The 22,667-nt window shown below is 35.2% G+C and overlaps 3 protein-coding genes across 6 annotated transcripts; all 3 read left to right on the top strand.

Moving 5' to 3' along the window:
- Window positions 1–323: 323 nt before the first annotated feature.
- Window positions 324–8,527, top strand: cdc16 (cell division cycle 16 homolog). The gene is made up of 18 exons (XM_084123137.1): window positions 324–525; window positions 1,003–1,057; window positions 1,214–1,311; window positions 1,577–1,615; window positions 1,875–2,015; window positions 2,163–2,322; window positions 2,575–2,669; window positions 2,933–3,066; window positions 3,155–3,234; window positions 3,322–3,371; window positions 3,469–3,542; window positions 4,248–4,373; window positions 4,507–4,659; window positions 4,738–4,801; window positions 5,075–5,136; window positions 7,675–7,810; window positions 7,892–7,982; window positions 8,063–8,527. Exons 1-18 carry the CDS (start codon window positions 478–480, stop codon window positions 8,302–8,304), a joined length of 1,848 nt encoding a protein of 615 aa, XP_083979263.1. The 5' UTR covers window positions 324–477; the 3' UTR covers window positions 8,305–8,527.
- A 1,811-nt stretch (window positions 8,528–10,338) lies between these two features.
- Window positions 10,339–11,824, top strand: LOC311088820 (uncharacterized protein; the record flags this gene model as incomplete). Its single annotated transcript, XM_084123151.1, has 2 exons — window positions 10,339–10,574; window positions 11,655–11,824. Exons 1-2 carry the CDS (start codon window positions 10,397–10,399, stop codon window positions 11,822–11,824), a joined length of 348 nt encoding a protein of 115 aa, XP_083979277.1. The 5' UTR covers window positions 10,339–10,396.
- Window positions 11,545–21,778, top strand: upf3a (UPF3A regulator of nonsense mediated mRNA decay). 4 transcript variants are annotated; one of them, XM_084123143.1, is made up of 11 exons: window positions 11,545–12,387; window positions 13,156–13,262; window positions 13,352–13,458; window positions 13,648–13,746; window positions 13,852–13,962; window positions 17,163–17,218; window positions 17,302–17,460; window positions 17,566–17,699; window positions 18,383–18,668; window positions 18,972–19,049; window positions 20,606–21,778. In XM_084123143.1, the coding sequence occupies exons 1-11, from the start codon at window positions 12,247–12,249 to the stop codon at window positions 20,768–20,770; spliced, it is 1,443 nt and encodes a 480-aa protein (XP_083979269.1). In that variant the 5' UTR covers window positions 11,545–12,246; the 3' UTR covers window positions 20,771–21,778. The 4 variants fall into 4 exon arrangements, with proteins under 4 accessions (XP_083979269.1, XP_083979268.1, XP_083979271.1 ...); XM_084123142.1 differs by having other exon boundaries at window positions 18,380–18,668; XM_084123145.1 differs by lacking the exon at window positions 18,972–19,049 and having other exon boundaries at window positions 20,606–20,903.
- Window positions 21,779–22,667: the final 889 nt, after the last annotated feature.

The raw sequence follows: 22,667 nt of genomic DNA, 5'->3' as shown, positions 1-22,667 counted from the left end.
GACAGCATGAGGGTGATTAAATGATGACAGAATTTTTATTTTGGTCCTTTAATGGCGGAAATGGACTTGTGCAATGCGATTTCCCTGTGTACCACAAGAGAGCGGCAATGTGTTTAAAACCCAAAGAAGCTTTACGTTTGACGGTTTAAGAGCTTGTGTATTTATGTATTGCTGTATTTTTATTATTTGTGTTTATGTGTATGTTATATTCTCAGTCTGTAAAAAAAAAGAAGTATTTTCACTGAAATCTGTATTTTTTGTTGCGTTGTTACTTCCAGTCCATATACAAATATTTAAAAATGACGGAACTTCGCAAAATCTGTGTTTCTCCACGGAGTGGTATCAATGTAACACACGTTTTATGCTAACCGCGGGCTTCAATCTACATACAGAGGATCAGTCTTACAAACTAATTTTCAATCTATTGCATTTGACAAGAATGACAGTTTTTTGTATTTGACAAACAGTACAATCACAATGAATCTTGACAGGCTTCGTAAAAGAGTGAGACACTACATTGATCAGGTAAGTAGAGGCAGCATATTTAGCATGAATACTAGCTTTTATTTACTCAGCAAATTAGATTTTATTAATTTCTGATTGTATGAAGCTGATCATATGACTTTACGTTATCGGAATATTATAGAAAAATAAAGTATGGTTAGTACACTGAATTAGGCAATAATTTGTGTATTTACGAAGCTAACGTTACCCAGATGACTTTCATGCTACCAGGTACGAAAGCTTCTTAAATGACATTTAAATAACAAAAATATGACATCATGTTGTTTTGGGCTATTTTATTCTCAGGAATAGATACGCAATATAACATCTATGAGGGCTTGTGCACGTCAAACTGCGCTAATGTGACAAAATGAGCTCATCTAAGTTATATTATGTTAATTGCTGAATAAAAGTCCAATTTGACCTCAATAGTGAAAATCTCAAAATATGAATTAAATGTAGTTTCCCTCTGTTGTTTTTGCATGATCTATTTTATAGCAACAGTATCAAAGTGCTTTGTTCTGGGCTGACAAAGTATCATCCTTATCACATGGTAAGTGTCTTCATCCTCCTGAACACAGTAGCCTATGTATATACTATCAGATAGCAGTTGATAATTCTTAGATAAAATGCTTATTTTCTTTCAATTAATTTAGCTTGACTCTTAAATGTCTATTGGATTAATCACAGACTCTTTAATCTCTTATAGAGGATCCTCAAGATATTTATTGGTTAGCGCAGTGCCTTTATTTGACAGCACAGTATCACAGAGCCTCTCATGCGCTCAGATCTCGCAAACTTGACAAGGTAAGAGCTATTGTTTTTCGGGGGGGGGTAAATAAAGAAGTCATTTCAATAGTATCAGATATTCTTAGTTCTCCAAGTTGTAGTCTTTCAAATACGTAACCCAGTAAAATAATTGACACAAATGTTTATCACTGAAATCATGTTTGAAGCGCATTAATGCAATAGAATGGAGCAAACAAATCAGCTTAATGTTCAAGGGAATTAATGAAGAAGTATTCAATTCTTGTTATTTATGACAGACTTTTTTTTTTCTTTTCTTTTTTAGTTGTATGGAGCCTGTCAGTATCTAGCTGCAAGATGTCACGTGAGTATTTACATTAATGCCACAAATTTAATTTATATTATTTTTGATGGACAATTTGTGGAATGGATTTTACATGGTAAATGTTAATATAGCAAATAGTTCTATATTTATTGGTAGCTGAAAGCATGATCAGATTTGCCGAAATATGTGATAAATGAACATGCAAGGGGTGGGCACAGACCAAATTTTTCCTAAAACTTAAATAAGGAAATAATCAATGATTTGTACTTTATATTGTTGTTGTTGTTATTTCCTGCAGTATGCCGCCAAAGAATATCAACAAGCTCTAGACATACTGGACATGGAGGAAGCAGCCAGTAAAAGATTATTAGACAAGAATGTAAAGGAGGATAATGGCTCAAGGGAAACCGTAAAGGAATGGGAAATGTCTCCTGCCTCAGTGAGTCTAACTCCTTATTTGTTGTTGTTTTTTTCTTGTCATTGATTATTTTTATTATGTTTTATGCTGAGTTTAGAAACAAACTTGGTATTTGAATGGCATAAGAGGTTGACTGGATCTTTTACTCCCTGTGGCCTTTTCTCTCAGATCAATAGTTCCATCTGTCTCCTGCGGGGGAAGATCTATGATGCCATGGACAACAGACCCCTAGCCACGTCTAGCTACAAAGAGGCCTTGAAACTGGACGTCTACTGCTTTGAAGCCTTTGACCTTTTGACGTCCCATCACATGTTGACCGCCCAAGAGGGTGAGAGAAACTATTCATATGTACATGCAATGTTTGAAATTCTTTAGTCCCTGTTTGTAAGTAAAGTCACTTAAAGTGGTCCAAAAAAAATGATTGTATAAAATCATAAGATAGATATGATGCCTTTACATTTTTATTTAGTGTTTTGTTTTCTGACCTATAGTCATAATGTCCTCATTTTCGTCACTTGAAAGTCACCGTGGATAAACTGAATAAATGCTTTCAAATTAATAAAATGTTATCTTGTTGTAGAAAAAGATTTCTTGGATTCTCTGCCCTTAAGTCAACAGTGTACAGAAGAGGAAGTGGAATTGCTGCGTTTCCTTTTTGAAAATAAATTAAAGAAGGTGAGAGGGCCCCCTTTCACTCTCATAAGTTCAAATATTTGTGTACCAAAGATGGTTTGCTATGATTTACATATGAAATAGCCAACATTTACAGCATCACACAGATCAGATGCTGTTCATTATTTTTCCTGATTTTGTTTTGTTATTCTTTAGTTTAAAAAAGAACATGCACAAATTACTCTGAGAATTTGAAGTACCTGTTTATTCAGTCAATGGGTTTGAAGTGCTCACCGAAGAGCTAATCAGCAACTCTTCTCTTTCAGTATAACAAACCTAGCGAGATGGTCGTCCCAGATATAGTCAACGGTCTCCAGGACAACTTGGATGTTGTCGTCTCCCTCGCAGAGCGACATTATTACAACTGTGACTTTAAAATGTGCTACTCTCTTACATCAATGTAAGTCTGCAAACACCGCTATCTAATGCTCGGTTTGACATTTAGGGTTGAAGGTTGAATTGGTCTAACGTTTGTTTTTTTATTCAAGGGTTATGGTAAAAGACCCATTTCATGCCAACTGTTTACCAGTGCACATAGGAACCCTTGTTGAGCTAAGCAAAGCAAATGGTATGAGATTAATATTGATTTCAGGTTTAATTTAAGTGTCAAATTTGAATGTGGAATCATAACAGTTACCATACATTGTCTCTTTAGAGTTGTTTTACCTGTCTCATAAACTGGTGGATTTGTATCCCAGCAATCCAGTGAGTAACAAGGAAATTGTCTTTCAGAAGATGAGTTTCAGTTGAGTTTCATTTGATTTGTTTTCTTATCATTTCTTTCTCTGTGAACCTCTCCAAGGTTTCATGGTTTGCTGTTGGATGTTACTACCTCATGGTTGGGCATAAAAACGAACATGCAAGGCGGTATCTCAGGTATGACTGGATTTAGTTGCTTTGTGGACTTTCACTACAGTTCAAAGTTTAGGGTCAGTAAGATTTTTTTTCTATCTTTTAAAGAAATGAAGAGTTTTGTTCAGTAAGGATGCATTAAATTGATCAAAACTGACAGTATTTTACATTGTTACAAAAAATAAATCAAAGAATTAAAAAAAAAATCATGGTTTCCACAACAAAATTTTCTTAAGCACCAAATCAGCATATTAGAATGATTTCTGAAGGATCATGTGACACTGAAGACTGGAGTAATAATGCTGAAAATTCAGCTTTGCCATCACAGGAATAAATTACATTTAAAAATATAGAAAAGTTATTTTAAATGGCAATAATATTTCAAAGTGTTACTTTTTATACTGTATTTCTGATTTAAAAAATGCAGCATTGATGAGCATAAGCACAAAAACATTTGAAAACTCTTACTGAAATTATCATTTATGATTTCTAATATACGTTGCTTACTCAGGAAGTCACTTATACCTTTGAAAAAATGCCAAAAGAGTGAATTAGAATTTAAGTATTGTAACCTTTTGCCCTATTACATAAATGCTGAAACTGCAGAAATCAAGCCCCGGGTCATTTTCAGCAAACATGTTTTTGTGGTAAATCTGGGAAAGGTTTCATAATGATGACAGTAAATCTGTCGACGAAACTTGTGGTTAACACCAAAATTCCCTTCCACAGTAAAGCGACCACGCTTGAGCGCACATACGGACCGGCATGGATAGCATACGGTCACTCGTTTGCTGTGGAGAGCGAGCACGATCAGGCCATGGCTGCTTACTTCACCGCTGCCCAGCTTATGAAAGGGTTTGTAGACCTACAGTGCTTGTGACAATTAAATTAGGACAAGAATATGTGCCTCTGTTATATGACTTGTGTATTATGAAATTGGTAAAGCCATTAGGCTATAAAAAAACTTTCTGGCTTCCTGTTTGAACAGATGTCACCTGCCCATGCTTTACATTGGTCTGGAGTACGGACTCACTAACAACCCCAAGCTGGCAGAACGTTTCTTTAGCCAGGCCCTCAGCATCGCGCCTGAAGACCCCTTTGTCATACATGAGGTAGCGGTTGTTGCCTTCCAAAATGGAGAGTAAGTGATCAAAAAAAATTCACACTATGTACATCGGTGGTTAGTGGTTTTACTGATGAGCGCTTTGCATTGTTGCAGTTATAAAACAGCCGAGAAGTTGTTTCTAGATGCAATGGACAAGATCAAAGCCATTGGAAATGAGGTAACCGCCCTCTTGCTTCTATGATCTAGTTGTTTTTCTACTTGTTTTTTTATCTGAATAGACCTTAATCAGAATAGATGGAGTGAAGTGCAGCTTGTTCATTATGACATACTTTTATGTTCCTGGGTGTATCGGTCAACTCATGAAACAATGAAAATACCAAATTTCCAATATACAGAGATTCTTGTATTCACTTACAAATTGTTTGATGGTACATGGTAAGAAAAAATACCCTTGTAAATTGTTCTGTCTTAATGAATTATTTCTTTCCAGGTCACAGTCGACAAATGGGAGCCGCTCTTAAACAATTTGGGTCATGTGTGTCGAAAATTGAAGTAAGTTGATAGAATTCTGATTTTGTAGTACATTTTAGTTTTAGTTGTTTTTCCCCCAGTTTTTAAAAAAAATTAAACTAAACTACCATTTAAATGTTTGAGGGTCAGTAAGAATATATATATATATTTTTTTTTTTTTTGAAAGAAATTATTTTATTCAGCAAGGACACATTCTGTTGAAGTGACAAGTTTGCAAAAGATTTCTATTTTAAATAAATGCTGTTTTTTTTTATATACTTTGTATTCATCAAAGAATCCTGAAAAAAGTATCATGGTTTACACAAAAATATTTAACATTGATAATAATAAGAAATGTTTTTTTAAAGGGATAGTTCACCCCAAAATGAAAATTGTCATCATTTACTCACCCTCAAGTTGTCCCAAACCTGTATTAATTTATTTGTTCTGCTGAACACAAAAAAAGATATTTTGAAGAATGTTAGCAGATCTCGAGCCCTATTGACTACCATAGATATGGTAGTCAATGGGGCCCGAGATCTGTTTGGTTACCGACATTCTTCAAAATATCTTCCTTTGTGTTTAGCAGAACAAATAAATTAATACAGGTTTGGGACAACTTGAAGGTGAGTAAATGATGACAGAATTTTCATTTTGGGGTGAAATAACCCATATTAGAATGATTTCTGAAGGATCATGTGACAGTGAAGCTTTGCTATCACAGGAATAAATTACATTTTAAAATACATTAAATAGAAAACAGTCATTTTTAGTGCTGTCAGTTAAACACGTTATTAACGGCGTTAACGCAAACCCATTTTCACATGCTGTTGCGACAACTAGTAACGTTAGAAAAACTACAACACCACACCGGATCTAGCTAGACCGTAAACAAAACAACAGGCACGCCGCACACACTTGTTTGGGCTTAGTAGGCTAACGTTACGTTTTGAGTGGATGGCGAGCGCGAGACGCCGAAATGGATGCCAATAAGATTCTGAATGGAAAGTTTACTTTTAAAAAGTTGCCAAATGGTTCCATTGACAATACCAAAGTGATCTGTGTGTTTTGTCGTTGTGAACTGAGCTATCATCACAGCACGTCCAATCTGAAAGACCACTTGATGGCCAAGAACACAGCTGATGCGAATTCTCTGATGTGATTATTTGCTCCAAGTGAGAATGTTAGTGTGAAATTGGACACTACAGTATATGCCCATGTTGTTTTCAATAAAAAACCCATTTGCACAAAGCAAGCCGATCCACTTTTCCATGTTGATAAGAGCATTAAAATGAGAAAAAAAATAATGGGACAAAAAGAAATCAAGGGACATTTAGAATAGATAAAAATGTGCGATTAATTGCGAGTTAACTATCACATTAATGCGATTAATCGCGATTAAATATTTTAATCGTTTGACAGCACTAGTCATTTTTTATTGTTTTACATTATTTTTTTTTACTTGATCAAACAAATGTAGCCTTGGTGAGCATAAAATACAGTATAAAAAAAATAGTGACGGTATTGTATATAAATACAATGCATATTGCCAATTATTGCAGCTTAAGTACCTCATTATATCCCAGTTAAAATAGGCGGGATCTGGGCCGTAGTGTGCACTAACCTATAATTGTGACTTAAAAGTGCCTGTTTCTAAAATTGTCTCGAGTGGTATTTAAATGAAGAGCATGAATTGGGAGGCATGGTCACATTGCTTCCCTGCTCTGTTAAAGTGGATAAAACAAGATACACAACAGAGTGCTTGTTTTGTTCTGTCACTGTAGTGCTTGATGAATTATGCATGTCCACGCACTGAATATCAAAGGGCTCGCAATTCACACTTGAAGATAATTCCACTCATGATTCTTTATTTCTAAATGGCTGTTTAATTATTTCTTTTATGTTTCTTTGTTTGTTTGTTTGTTCGGACTGTATCGATATAGTGATTTGTCCTGAAACCCTAACTACAAACTTCCGCAATGAATTCAGCTCAAAACAGAACTGCATTCAAAGTTTGTTTTGTCGATCATTTTTAGTGCTTTTTTTTGTAATTTTTTTTTTTATTAAGATAACGATTTAATTTTGAAAACTTCCCAATTTTATTGATAGAATGTTCAGAATTCCAAATCTAGTGTAACGACACCATTGCAATATTTGAATACTGAATTGGTTTTGTTTTTTTTCTCCCAAGTATTTAATCGTTTATCGCCAAATCCGAAAATGAGACATATATTGAGCAGAACTGAGCATTTCAGAAATAAAACCTGAAACCTAAGCACACATCCAACTTTAACAACGTTCTTCATCAGGTATTTTCATTCAGGAAATGCACAACTGGTTTTCTTTAACAATCATCTATTGTGAAGTTGCTAGAGATTTATTGTACAGAATTGCAAATTAGTCCCAGCCTCCCATACTAAATATTTGAAGAACATTCAATAATAAAGTGCAATGTTTAAACTTCTTGATTCCAGTGGTTGAGAATAATTTTCACTGCCTCTTTAGTGAGCTTGTCTAGTTGTTTATCTGATGCACTAGACAAAAATCAGGTCAGTGATTGCTTTCATGTTGTTTGCGTAGGAAATACGACCAGGCTCTCGAATACCACAGGCAAGCGTTGGTCCTCATCCCACAGAATGCCTCTACTTACTCAGCCATCGGTTACGTTCACAGCCTCATGGGAGATTTCGAGAGCGCCATTGACTACTTTCACACTGTGAGAATATATAACAATCATAGTTCTGTATTGTTGGTCAGTTTTTTTCAATCAATTATGAGTTATAAACTCCTCCTTTAGGCACTCGGTCTTAAAAGGGACGACACATTTTCCGTAACCATGCTGGGCCACTGCATTGAGATGTATATCAGCGATTCGGATGCTTACATTGGTAAGACGACCATCCACGTGCTTTGTAAACTTGCGGATTCAAAGTGTCCTTGCAGCTCGTAAGCTTATCTTGTTTTGCAGGAACTGACATTAAAGACAAGGTGAGAAAGACCCTTGGGACGCCTGCACTGATAAAGATGCTCAACACTTCTACCGACGGCAATGAGAGCAGAGCACAACCCGTAGAAGAGGTGAATGTGTGCCTGGAAACGCCATCTTTTAACGCCGACAAACAAACCGATGCTTTCCAGCGCTTCCTCTTAGAATGCGACATGCATGAGAACATGATGCTGGAGACGTCCATGTCTGATACCAGCACATGATTTAGACTTGTAAATGGGTCAAAGAGGAACTTTGAGCATGAGATGATAAGAATGTGACTCTGAAGAGGACACGACACGCCCTTCCTCCCTCCGCCATCCCTGCCGTGTCCTCCGTGTTGGACCCCTGTGGATTTTTTTTTACTATGAATAAATGTAAAGAAGTGAATGCAAATGGGTTCTAATGATTCAATCAATAAACCCTGCATCCATATTTTTACAACGATTTGTGTATTCTCATTGGTCCTCTATTAAAACGCCTGTTTTGTGGACGAGGCTGCACAAAATGTTTTTTGCACTGCCAATCACATGTTAGCATCTGTGCAGACACTTGCATTTAGTTTAAAACCCTGAAATTAGTCAACCAAAGGAAATGACTTTGAATTGTTGTTTTTATCAGTTATCAATCTGTGCCTGTTCAGAAGGCAAGGGAATCTGTGCATGTTCTCTGCACAGATTTCTTTAATGATGATGATGTTTTTTCTACATTAAAGGACATTAGTTTTTGTAACACTTTATACATTATAAAAAAAACTGAGTTAAATTGTACAACCAGATCAGTAGTAAATATAACAATATGATACTAAATAGAAATACAGTATACACTGCCCAGCCAAAACAAAAAGTCGCTGTTTGGATTTAAATTATGCAAATGCTTAAGAGTCTTTGACTGGATCATTATTGCAGTGATTATTATTTTGGAAGATGCTAGGTTTCTAGCATGTTATATGTTTGGCAACAGTTGTTTTACTTTTTTTGGCGGCCGCCAAAGCGAATTATTGTCCCGCCGCCAAAGTCTTATTTGATCGGTGAGTGATGTAGAATAGAATGACTGCTGCGCTTGACAGGGCGCATATATGAACGAGCAGAGAGCGATAGACATCCCCGGCCGCGCGCGCGAGCGCTCTCACCGTCTTCAAAGTGCTGTTTCACGTGGAGCATTCGGAGATTTTTGTCCACAAATGACACGTCCGATTCGCGAACTAATGACTCCTTTGAACCGATTCACTTTAATGAATGGTTAAACCAACTGATCTGTCCAACACTGAACTCACGTGACGTCTGAATCGGTGTATAACATCGGTAACACTTTACAATATGTTCCATTTATTAAACTCTAGTTAACTACTATACATTAGTTAACATTTACTACTAATAAACTCCACTTCTACAGCATTGTTAATGTTAATTTCAACATTTAGGCTACTAATAGCCTACATTATTAAAATCAGAAGTTGTAATTTATTTGTTAACATAGTTAATGCACTGTGAAGTAACATGAACAAACAATGAACAGCTGTATCTTTATCAACTAAGATGAATAAATACAGTAACAAATTAATTGCTCAATAGTTCATGTTAGTTATTAGCCTATACATTAACTAATGCTAAAGGGGTAGTTCACTTTTAAAATGAAAATTCTGTCATCATATACTCAACCTCATGTTGTTTCAAACCTGTATGAATTTCTTTCTTCTGCTGAACACAAAGGAAGATATTTAGAAGAATGTCAGTAACCAGACAGTTTTTGGGTCCCATTGACTTCCATAGTATATTTTTTTCCTATGGAAGTCAATGGGACGCAAAAACTGTCTGGTTACTGACATTCTTCTAAATATCTTCCTTTGTGTTCAGCAGAAGAAAGAAATTCATACAGGTTTGAAACAACATGAGGGTGAGTATATGATGACAGAATTTTCATTTTAAAAGTGAACTACTCCTTTAACAAATCAAACCATATCATAAAGTGTTACAAATCATTTACTCAGAACACCTCTCACACTCTCTGAATGTACTTTCTAGCTCCACATATTACGCCCAAACTACATTCAGAGATGGGGAGCTGGACTTCACACTCCACCCATGGCTCTGCAGTAAGCAGTCTTTCATTTATTTTACTGTACTCAAAGCCCTTCTCAAGGGGACATCAGGCACCGCCTCCCTAATTGTTCATCCGGGAACGTCATGGGGTCTTTTCAAACCGGCCCCTGAAGTAGATCAGAAGTGTCTTTGACTGCTGTCATTGAAATGTGCAGGCTGTGCCACTCTGGATGCTCCTCAGATGGAAGCTGGCTTGTGAGCAGTAGAATTAGTCATGGGCTGCACACCATCCAAATCCAACATACTCCCCTACTCTCACGTGCGCTTGAGTCGAGATCTGGACACCTGTTCTACGTTTGTGCCCAGTTTAAAAAGCTCCATTTCTACGCCAGAGAAGCCTTCGCCTCAGCTCTGCCTTGAGACGGCCAGTGGGAAGCAAACTTTTCTGAGTGGTAAGAAGTTAATCCATACTAAAAAAATATGGATAGTGATACACGAGAGGAAATAATAGAAGGTTGTATATCAGAACACTTTTGCAGCTATTGAGGTGGGATATGGTTAAAGTTAAGGACAGGTTTCGTGGTATGGTTCAGATTAAGGGGTAGGGTATTTTTTTGTGTGCAGAATTTTGCTAATATGACTTCACCTTAAGTGCACTGTCAAATGGTAAATTGAAATGTTACATAGTAGTTAAAGACACTTAATATAAAGTGGGTTTGATAATTTTGTAGATATAACAATTGGTAATAGATACTTATTAATTGGATATGCTTGCTGTTAATTGAATGGATAGATGCTTTTATAGAAAATTGACAGATTTGCTGATGGATGCTTTTGCAAATAGGTGGATAGAATAGACACTTTTACATTGATACTTTTGCAGATAGATCATGGATAGACACATTTGTTTAGATATAAATAAATGGATAGATGGTTTTGCAGAGAGATAGAAGGACGGATAGTATTGTAGATGCAATGAATACTTTGCAGATACATGGCATAACGATAGGATATCATATGTGGATGGATACTTAATGCATCATGCTTTGCAGACAGATGGATAGATACATTTGCAGATGAATAAATGGATGATGGACATAGTTGGCATGCTTTTGCATTTAGATGGGTGGATTGATACATTTGCAGATAAATATAAATGTGGATAAGATAGATGGACAGAAGGACGGTCACATTTGTTTAAATTAATTTATGGTGGATAGTAGGCTATAATGGATATATAATTGTAGAAAAAGGGAAATTTTGCAGATAAATAAATCTGTGAATAGATACGTTTGTAGATGGGCAGATGGTTAGACATATTTGGTTAGATAAATAAATGGGTGGATAGTAGTACTTTGGCAGATGGATGAATAGATATTTTTGTAGACCCAGGCTATTGATGTTGGATGGATTGTGCTTTTGCAGACGGATGGATAGACAGATAAATAAATGGATAGACATGTAGCAGCTACCGCAAACAGAAATATGATACGTTTGCTGACAGACAGACTGTGGTAACGTGTTTCTTGCAGTTCCTAGTCCTGACTGTTACGGGCGCTCCGTGAGTCAGCCCAGCAGCCCGGACGGATGGAGCACAGTCAGCACCGGCAGCCCGTTCGGCCCGGCTCGACCGTGCATTCAGCCGAGCTGCACTGACACCGACTCCGAGGACGACAGCGCGGCAGCCGGCAGTAAACAATGAGTGTCATCATCATGGTCGTTGTTTTTATGCCCCTCCAACCCGCTAAAATGAAGAGATTTTTTTGTACTCAGAACAGAGTAATAGGCTACATTAAAAAACTTGTGTATGAAACATAATACATTAATATAATATTACAGTAATATATTAATAAGTAGGCCTACAGTATCTCGTCGGTGTCTTTTAAAATTAAAAGATTAACCAAATGTAGCCTATGCTACTGCCCATTTTCAATGTAGCTTTAATTCATAAAAATAACGTAGTACGACTCCATAGTTCTGTTTGATCAATTTATTGTATACAAACAAACCTATTCTTCTAAAAATGACAAGAGAATAAACACCAACGTGCAAGCCTCGCGGTATTTGGTGGTGAATTCCCGCGAGAGTTGTGGGATTTCGGAGCGAAGAGGGCGAAATGGAGATATGAGGTCTGAAAAGGAGCAGAGGACAGGAAGCAGGGAGAGAGGCAGCGTCGAGATCCAGTTCAGGGACTGTCAGAGGGAGCAGGACAACGTCGCGGTGAACCCGAAGCACAAGGAGGAGAAAAAGGAGATCTTCACCAAGGTAAATGGCGCAGTTGTTTGGTAGGTTGGGAGAGTGTGATGATGATGATGATGATGGAGGGAACGGGATTCAGCACCATAGACAGCGAAGACACAGGAGAGCCAGTCGAAACGAATATACTATTGGCATCAATCACTTCAAACAAAAATGCATTCGTACACTTAAACAGTACCCCTTTGAATACATTTAAAAATCCAAGGGTTGAATGTATTATAGGCTACGCATACATAATTTTGGGGAGAAAAAAACAAAACAAATCAGTGGTGCACATAGAGACATTAATATATCATCTCTTTTATTATATATTATCTCCTATGTGTGTGTAAAAGGATAATTCTGTAATTTATTCATTATTTACTCGCACTCTCTTATGTGGAACACATATGGAGAATTTCAACAATGTACTGTTCGTTCTTTTAACATTCATTAGCAATTAATGGGCACTGGAATTCTTAATTCCTTAAAAAGGACAGAAAAGCACCATAATAGTGATTATTGATTTATGCACTGGGATGTTGGACTGTTGAATGGGACCAGAGCCCTGGGGCCTCTGATTACCAGGAACCTCAAGCTGAGAAACAAGCTACTACATACTGTAAATAAAATTAGACAAACAATTTGTGAAGAATTGTAAATAAATGAGAAATGTCCCAGTTAGGATAAATGTCTCTCTTTTGAAATGTTTTAAACACGTTCATTTTTGTCATTACAATTTTATTTCTAATATTTTTTAGTATAGTTTTCTTTATACATGCTTCTTTTATATAGGTTGTCATACGTCGACTGCCACCCAGTCTATCAAAAGACCAGCTCGAGGAGCATCTGAGTCCTCTTCCATCTTTTGACTATTTTGAGTTCTTCCCAGCTGATCAGAGGTATATTCGGTTTGTGTATGAATATTCTGTGATCATGATCACTGTCACTCTTATACATATGCATGTTTTTATATATTTATTCTCCGCAGCTTATATCCGCATCTCTTCTCAAGAGCGTACATCAACTTCAAAAACCCAGAGGATATCATTATTTTCAGAGATCGTTTTGATGGCTACGTATTCATTGACAATAAAGGTGATTCATTTTACTCTTTTTAATATTTATCCTCTCTCAATCTCATCCCACTTATACTACAATAGATTTACTTTTTACAAAAAGCACAACAGTGGTAATATAAATGGTTTATATTTAGTTTAATAAATAACTTAAGTTAAATATAATTCATAACAGGTCTATAATATATTAATTGTATTTTTTATTTAGGCCAAGAGTTTCCAGCTGTTGTAGAATTTGCCCCATTTCAGAAGGTTTCCAAGAAAAAGTTAAAGAAGAAAGATGCTAAAGCAGGAACTATCGAAGAAGGTATTTTGAATTTTGAATTTTAAAAAAAATTATATACATTTAAAGTGACTACTGATACATGGCGAAAAGTTAATAAATTTGTTAAACGCTTAAATCTTTTTTCAGACCCAGAATACAGGCGATTTCTGGAAAACTACTCTTGTGATGAAGAGAAATCCATGGCCAACCCAGAAACACTACTGGGAGAGATTGAAGCTAAAACCCGAGAGCTTATAGGTATGGTTTTGGAAATCGTTTAGTGCTGTTATCATTTGTGTAGATAAATGTATGTCCAGGACAAGTGTTACAAAGCTGGTCTCAGTTCATTTTGATGAGAACACTTTTTGATGTCGAGAAATGTTATTCTAGTATAGAGCTGTCCGATCATGATATTGCTATGTGTTTCAAAATAGCGGTTTTCAAAAAAGTCTGTGGTGAAAATCACCTTATCTAGAACAGAACATATGTGGGTCAATGACGTATAAGGATTTTCGACAGGTCAATTTTAAAATACTAAAAAAAATAATACCTGTTGCAATTGTTCAAACATTAAGGATGTTGTGTACACCTAAATTCATTTAAAAAATTTAATTTAAGTGATTTTAGTGTTTTTTCATCTAGATGAATTGTCCGTAGCCTTAAAAAATGTCATGTGGTGCGACCGTGATTTATCTTAAAATTAATTAATTTCCTTAACATGCTTAAACATTTTTTTTACAAGTTCTTAATTAAAGTGTTTAGAAACCAAGTTTTGCATTTCTTTTGAGTTTTTGTAAATAATGATCTCGTTTTTTGTTCTATAATTTCTGAGTTGCCTTCTTAAATCTAGTTAACAGACTTACTTTTCCTGTAAATCACATAAAACTGATATAAATGTTTTAAAAATATAATTTACTAAAGCATACTGTATCAGTGATTCATATTTCAGCCACAGAAATAAGATATTTTATTTTACATTTAATACAGTGATTGCTTTTATTGGTCGCACCACATGATAAGTGGTCGCTCCAAATGATACGAAGACCTTATATAGTTAAAAATCTATTTAAAGAGATCAATGAACAATACATTTTATACAAAAAAAATTGATTTAAACCAGATTTCATACAAATTTCACAGAATTTTCCTGAACATAAACTTTTTTTTTTATAAAAATCACATCACAAACACAAGTGCACCATTTCTTTTAACTTGACTTAGAATTTCTTTCTAACAAATAATGATGTTATAGATATAAATTATTTCATAAAATTATTGTATACAGGTAACATTTGGGGTCAATAGTTTTTAAAGTAATTAATACTTTTATTAATCAAGGACACATTCAGTTGATAAAAAGTGACAGTAAAGATATTTAGGCTATAATGTTACGAAAGATTCTATTTCAAATAAATGCTGTTCTTTTGAACTTTCTATTCATCAAATAATCCTGACATATAAAATGTATCACAGTTTCCACAAAAATATGAACATTGATAATAATCAGAAGTGTTTCTTGACCAGCAAATCATTAGTGACCCTGGATCACAAAAAACAGTCACAAGTCACACAGGATATATTTGTGGCAATAGCCAACAATACATTGTATGGGTCAAAATTATCGATTTTTATTTTATTCCAAAAATCATTAGGATATTAAATAAAGATCATGTTTCATATTTTGTAAATGTCCTACCATAAATATATAAAATATGTATTTTTGATGAGTGAATATAGCAATATCGGTAACATAAATGGACAACATTAAAGGCGATTTTCTCAATGTTTCGATTTTTTTTGCACCCTCAGATTCCAGATTTTCAGTTGTATCGGCCAAATATTGTTCTATCTTAACAAACCATACATCAATGGAAAGCTTATTTTTTCAGCTTTCATATGATGTATAAATCTCAATTTTAAAAAATTGACCCATGTGACTGGTTTTGTGGTCCAGGGTTACATATTAGAATGATTTCTGAAGGATCATGTGACACTGAAGACTGGATTAAAGATGTTGAAGATTAAATTTAGCTTTGATCACAGGAATAAATTACAGTTTACTATATGTTCACATAGAAAACAGATATTTTAGACTGTAATAATATTTCACTATTCTCCTATCAAGGTACTCCGCTCTTGCTGCAGGGTCAGAATTTTTTCGCTTGGCAGTGGCATCTGGTAAAATAGATTCAAATAGTTTAAAATAAATAAATAGGCAATAATAAATACACTACTAATAAATGCATAATTACTAAACTGAAATTACATGCTCTAATTTTTTGTTGTTGCATTTTTCTCATATTGTACAAAGACTAAACAAACTTGAAATGTATGAAGAAAATATCCCAAATTGCATAAAAATCTATTCCAAATGATACTAAATTAAAGTATTTTTTGTATATAAACTGTCAATTGAATATAAAAGCATAAAACTGCCAATCTAGGACATATATCTATCATGGAAAACAGTCTGCAGTGGTCGCACCACATGATATTTGGTCACACCACATGATATTTTCAAATTCATTCAAAATTTAAAGGCACAGAATTGGCCACCTAAACAAAACAAGCTAGCTTCCCAAAAAAAGGTCACTATGAAATTTATAATACAAATATATATTTGTAGAAATAACTTTAATATTAATTTTTTTTTGAGGTCATACCACATGACATCCAAATGTGGCAACTACATACCAACCATTACAGAGGTTTATTTTTTTTTCCAATTTGAGAGAATTACAAACCTGCTTGCTGCTTCCATGGGTCCTTGGTAAATTGGTATATGATGTAATGTCCTGTGTTTGAATAGTTTTCAACATAAAAGTCCCAAAATGGTAGTTCCTTGATGGTCACACCACATGATATTTCATAAAATGGACATCATCGGACAAAGTTTGTTTGTATTAAGATGGAAATATAAATACAAATGCTTTGAATTTTTTTAAAGGATTACAAAACATTTTGGAAATCATGCCAAATAGTGCAGAAAATAAATTTGAATAAATTCAGAGTAATTTCAAAGACGTTTTCAAAACAGAAGTTATGGCCGGACGGTCGCACCACATGATGTTTTGACACTTTAAATAACAAAAAAAATAACAAATAAGTAAAGGTTTTTGATGAGTTAAAGTGAGTACATACATGGGAGAGGTACTTCAAATATGCAGTATCTTTTTATGCATTTAAACCCGTTTTTGCCTGAAAAAATGCAATCGGACAGAAAATTTAGGCGTCACGTCATTGACCCATGTTCAAATGTGAATTGTAAAACTTTTGTGTGATTTAAAAAGATAATCTGCTGGATATTTCAAGGATAACCACATATGTTATATTGCTAATTAACAGAAAAACACATATTCAGACATTTTGGAGGGAATCCATGGCTACATAATGCTTCTCTTCCATGATTTATGACTATAAATTAAGCTATATGTTCCCTCTGTGTGACTTTTTTGTAGCCAAAAGGACGACACCCTTGTTGGAATACATCAAAAACAAGAAATTAGAGAAACAGGTAAGGGCTCAGTGAGCACCATCAGACGACATGCTTTTCACTGCGGTTTTGTACTGTATGTACATGATTCTTTTCGATTCTAGAGAATAAGAGAGGAAAAAAGAGAGGAGAGGAGAAGGAGAGAGCTGGAAAAGAAGCGGCAAAGAGAGGAAGAGAAGAGGAAACGCAGAGAGGAAGAGAGACGAAAGCGGAAGGAGGCCGAAAAGCAGAAGAAACTATCTGAAAAAGAGATTAAGATCAAGGTATGACTTTAAACCGTATCACATCCTGAAGCTGATTACTTCTAACTTGTGGTTATCAGTACAGAACTGTAAAGCAGTTATTACATAAGATCTTGAATCGTTTAGCTTTTGAAGAAGTGTGACCGAGACGATGACATGGACTCAGACAGACTGAAAGATAAAGGAGACAGCGGAGAGATGGAAAAGAACAGATGGGAAAAGCCGGCAGGACACACTAAGTCAAAAGATTCAAAGGATAAGTAAGAGCTACCTAAAAGTTGCCTTTCACCTTGCTTACCTTCAAAAGATACAGTGAGGTTAAAACATCTACTGTAATTCAAACTTGGACCTAAACAAAAAGTTTAAAATGTCTATGTATTTTCAAAATGCATCTTAATGATCTTATTATTAAAATGTCAAATCTTCCGGTAAAACAACAGACTGCAAGTTGGCACTGAGATCTGAATCCATCCAATCAACAACTGATGACATTTGTGTTCTTTTTTTATTAAAATGTTTCACTCTGATGTACGTCACAATACGGATTAAAATATTTTCCGCTACTTTTGTTTCATCGCGACTTTTAAGGATTTTGAAACATTTTGAAACTAAAAAAAAGTGATCTCCTCAAATAAAGAAGAAATATCTGCACTATGTCACTAATCAATTAAACATGTGAATTTTTTGTTAGATGTTCTTTCTTCCATTAAGGCCCAAGATGCTCTTTAGATAATTCTCAAATCATACTGGAGAACAAGATCATCAGATTTAGCAGATTTTTCATTACAACTTAATGAAGTAATGAAAATGTATACTTTGAAAAGTTACTGAAAAAGGAAAAAGTTCCTGAAAAGAAAGTTACTTTTGGACCCCACTGTATATACGTTTATCTCTAAAGTCATATCGAGGTGGTTGATTTCACTAAGTGGGCTTTCCGTAGTAGGAGTCAAATCGAGAGTGACAAGGAGCAGCGGGAAGGTCACGGCCGTCGGCAGAGGGACAAAGAGCATCGCGGCAGAGACGAGGAACGTAAGCGTCAGAGGCATCACTACGAGTTTGACAAGTTCATGCGACGCAAGGAGGAGACCAAATGGGGCAAAGGCTACTGCCAGGACAGGGCCAAGAAAGAACAACATCATGCCTATTCCTACTGCCCAGAGACCGGAGACAAACTGGGCAAAGAGGACAGAGAGGACATGGGCAGCAGGAAAGAACGGATTCGCAATAAGGTAAATAAAAACTAAAAGAGTAGCAATATCTCAACCACAGGCCATTTGCAACTCTGGTTCTGGTATTATGTACAGTTATTGTCAACAGTCAGTTTGTCCGGTCTGTGTAGCAGATGAATCCACTAATGCATTCAATATTTACACACCTGTACTTGATTTATACATCATTATGTCTGTGGGAAATACAATACGAATCTGCCTCCCTCCGGGGGGTTTCAATGCAGCCTTCACTGATGTGTTGAGGTAGTTAGCTGTAATTTGGCTGTTGGCAATATTATTGACGGAAGACAACGTGTCTCTCAGTCTGTGTTAGCGCATCAGGAGAAAAGGACTTCCCAGTCTGAGGGGCCAGACCAGATAGGAGGGGCTCTGCCAGCAAAGGTACAGCTAGTTTTTGAGCCTTTCTACCCACGGGAGGGGATGCTTCACATGCTGTAAACTGCGAGGCCTCGCACCTTACAGTGCCAGGCGTACTTGATGACAGCAGAATGTTGGTTATGCTGTAATGGAACAGATGAGGAGCGCTTCCCAATAGAAGGAGCTTATATAACTGAAAACGACGGCCCTGTTCCAAAACCGAGCGAGTTGCCTATGTAGGCAGCATTTTAAGGCATTGTATGCATGCCCTCGATGTAGAAGTGGATAAAAAGTTTTAATAGTCCTTATTTTGGCCAAATTCAATATGAGCATCACATTTATATTTCATTTATTTCTCTCTTTTTGCAAAAGGCTATCCCATAATGCATTGCGACAAGCTCAGGGGAAAAAAAATCCTGTCAAGATGGCAGACGATAAATTATATATTATTATTATAGTTGAAAACATATTAGATTCAACATCTCATTTAAACCTGGAAATAAACAAAAAATTTGAAACGTGAATTATTTAAAAATCTTTTAAAATATTTCTGCTCAGTTTCGTGGGGGGAAAATCCATTCAAGAAGGCGCCCAAGGTGAGAGAAATTTTAATTATGAATATAGTTTAAAAAAAATCTGTAAAATAGATTCAACATCTAATTTAAACCAGGAAATAGACTAAAAGTTTAAGGAATTTGAATTATTATAAATTATACATAAAGTGAATACAAAATATTTAAGAATCTGATCTGTTTTGGGGTAATTAAGGTGAGGTGAGGTGAGAGAAATTTATATATATTTATATTATAGATATATAAATAGTTAAAAATGTCAATAAAATTGTTAAATCTGGTTAAAAAGTTCCTGTTCCGCTCAATATTTGTGTGGTTTTATACTTATTAGAGTTTGACACTGTTAGTTAGCAACATGTTATCGCCAAACTCTATTGAAATGAATTGAAAGTCGAGTCTCCTTAGCCTTTTGCATTGAGTTGCTGATATGTAAAGTGTTACAATTTTGTAAAGTATATGGTTCTATGACAGTTGTCTTAAAAGGCAGCTCCCTATGTAGACAGTAAATTGCATTTCGCTTGGTTTTGGAACAAATCCTAAATGTATATAGAAGAATACTTAAGATCTTGCACATGCTTACATCCTGGATTCTGTTTATACCTTTAGTAAGTAGTCATTTAGCAGATGCTTTTATCTAAAGTGATTTACCGTACACTTATTTCCGGAAGTGATGATAGCAACGGTAGTCTGGTTATTATTAGGCCTGAGCTTTAGCCATTATGTGTCACCCCCGTCTCCACCACCGTAAACAGAAACTGTATAACACAAACAAAGGCATAACAGATACAATTCAGTATAATGTTTTTGTTATGGACTAAATGGATTTTGAGGGGCTGTTTGTCTTGCTGAAATGGGATTAAGACGGGGAAAGAAATTGATTATACTGTATGCATGAACAGCACTTTCTTAAATAACCTGCCATGAAAAAAGCCGTGTTGTCTGCATTTGTGGTATGAAATATGAGTGTATTGCTTTTGTCTCTTTTGTCTTACTCATTTCACGGCACAGGACCGACCAGCAATGCAGCTGTATCAACCTGGGGCTAGAAACCGCAAGCGCATGGGCTCTGGGAACAAGGCCTTTGACTTCTCGCCAATCTCTCCCGATCACGGAGGAGAACTTTCCTACAAGACAGTCATTGGTACAGGCTCAGAAAAGAGTGCTGACGAGTGAAAAAACACACAAAAAAAGACCACGACAGGAAGAACTTATGCCAGTATAGGAAGAACACTTCAACTTCAACCTTGTTTTTTTGTCTTCTGAGTCATCTGTGAGTATAGTGCATCGAAATCAACTCTTAATATTTTATAAACAAAGTCAACAGTGTCATAAATGTAAAATGATCGGCTTCTGTGCGCTTATAAAGGATTCACACCACTTCATTGAGACAAATACCTCATTATTTACAGAGATCAGATTTGTATGCCTTTTGTAGTGCGAGAAATCGATTCCATTAAACAAGAGAATATATATATATATATATAAAGAGAGAGAGAGAGAGAGAGATTTTACTGTAAAGAAAATCAGTGTGTGTTGTGAAATCTGTATTTTAAATAAATGTAATGTAAATGTGGGATGGGGAACAGAGACATATTTTTTCTTTAAGAATATAAAAATGCTACATTGTATGAATAAGCATGTAACTCTTAATTTCACATTTTCACACTGTAATGCCTTTGAATGATGCCTCTGTTGTCCCTGATGTATAGACATTGTGGCTTTTCTGCATCAACAAATTCATCTCACAACAGGATATAACAAATTTCATAGCATCGTTTCACCTGCGGGCCAAGAAGAACAAAATTATTTGTTAAAACTGTTTTCCGTTAGGTCAAATAAGATGTTGTTTTGTGATATTTCTAACCAGTGTGCATGTTTTTGAGAAACTGCAGTCATTCAGCGGTGGGAGGCTACATGGGGTCACTTGCCTTACCTTTGATTTGCACTTAAAGATCCCGTCCGTTATTAAATACAAAAATACAGGTTTTTAGAATTACTGTTTAGTTAGTATGGAAGTAAAATAATGACAAATGTATTTGAAACATAAAAAAGCTTGTTGAATTATTTTACTTCCATAAGTTAGCCCAACAAAAAAAGTGAAGTCTGTAGAATACTTTATGATATTGTATTTGATGGATTGATCATTTGTGTACAATAAAGATATATGATTATATAAAGTAATATTTGAATTTTATTATTTTTATTTTGTATTTATGACTTTAAAAAAAAACATTAAAAGAGCTGTATGGATCTTTTGTTCATAAATTATATTTGGACTTTTACACTTTAAATAAGTTTGATTAAAAAATGTATAGCTTTAAAAGAAATTTTAAAGAAGTTAAATTAACAAAAATAATTTAAATAAAATAAAAAAATACAATTCTGTATCAGTAATTTTATGGCATTACATATGGGCATATTTCTTAAGATAATAGACCAAATTGTATAATTAAAGTTTCTCTTTTCCACTTAAATGCAGCTGAATTAATACTAAAGGACGAACTTTTCTCAAGGCTGGATTTCTTTGTGAGATTTATTGCTTTCGCTTGCAAAACAGCTCGGCAGCTTAAGTTTGCTCTTTCTGAGTCAATTCTAAACCAGAATCTGTTTGCACTGAAAAGACAGAAATTAATAGAATTTGCATGCTTCTCATACTTACTTTAGTTCCCACACTTTCAGACAGAGAAAACAAGTCATAATGACTTTCCTGTGGCTTTTGCAACATGACTATTTACCTCTAATTTTACCTTTAGCCAGTTTTGTTCATTCCTACTGCCCCTGCTTTTCTCGCACTCTGTGAAATGTGAAAGAGTGTCGATGGAAGATGTGATAAATCATCCTGTACAGAAGCAAAATGTCACTAATGGCAGTTATCTGTCTTTATAAAGCAAATAGAAGTTCCCTGTTCTCCAAGGCAACATGTGTTGTATGTAATAAGTGCATGAATAACCAATATAAAAGTAGAGCTCACAAAGCAAACAGGAAACAAGATCATAGGTATGACAGAGATAAAACCCCCTGAACGAGGTTCTTCACTGTAGTTTCCTTTTTTTGCTTTTTTTTTGTACAT

This window comes from Abramis brama (genome assembly GCF_963993115.1).
Source record: "Abramis brama genome assembly, chromosome: 8".
NCBI classification, from domain to species: Eukaryota; Metazoa; Chordata; class Actinopteri; order Cypriniformes; family Leuciscidae; genus Abramis; species Abramis brama.
This window is presented reverse-complemented; position numbering and strand designations above follow the sequence as displayed.

Coding starts and splice junctions, on each gene's coding strand:
- cdc16 (XM_084123137.1), top strand. CDS start 478: ATGAATCTTGACAGGCTTCGTAAAAGAGTGAGACACTACATTGATCAG. Junction 1,616..1,874: donor ATCTAGCTGCAAGATGTCAC/GTGAGTATTTAC, acceptor TATTTCCTGCAG/TATGCCGCCAAAGAATATCA. Junction 7,983..8,062: donor CGATTCGGATGCTTACATTG/GTAAGACGACCA, acceptor CTTGTTTTGCAG/GAACTGACATTAAAGACAAG.
- upf3a (XM_084123142.1), top strand. CDS start 12,247: ATGAGGTCTGAAAAGGAGCAGAGGACAGGAAGCAGGGAGAGAGGCAGC. Junction 13,459..13,647: donor CGTATTCATTGACAATAAAG/GTGATTCATTTT, acceptor TTTTTTATTTAG/GCCAAGAGTTTCCAGCTGTT. Junction 13,963..17,162: donor TAAAACCCGAGAGCTTATAG/GTATGGTTTTGG, acceptor ACTTTTTTGTAG/CCAAAAGGACGACACCCTTG.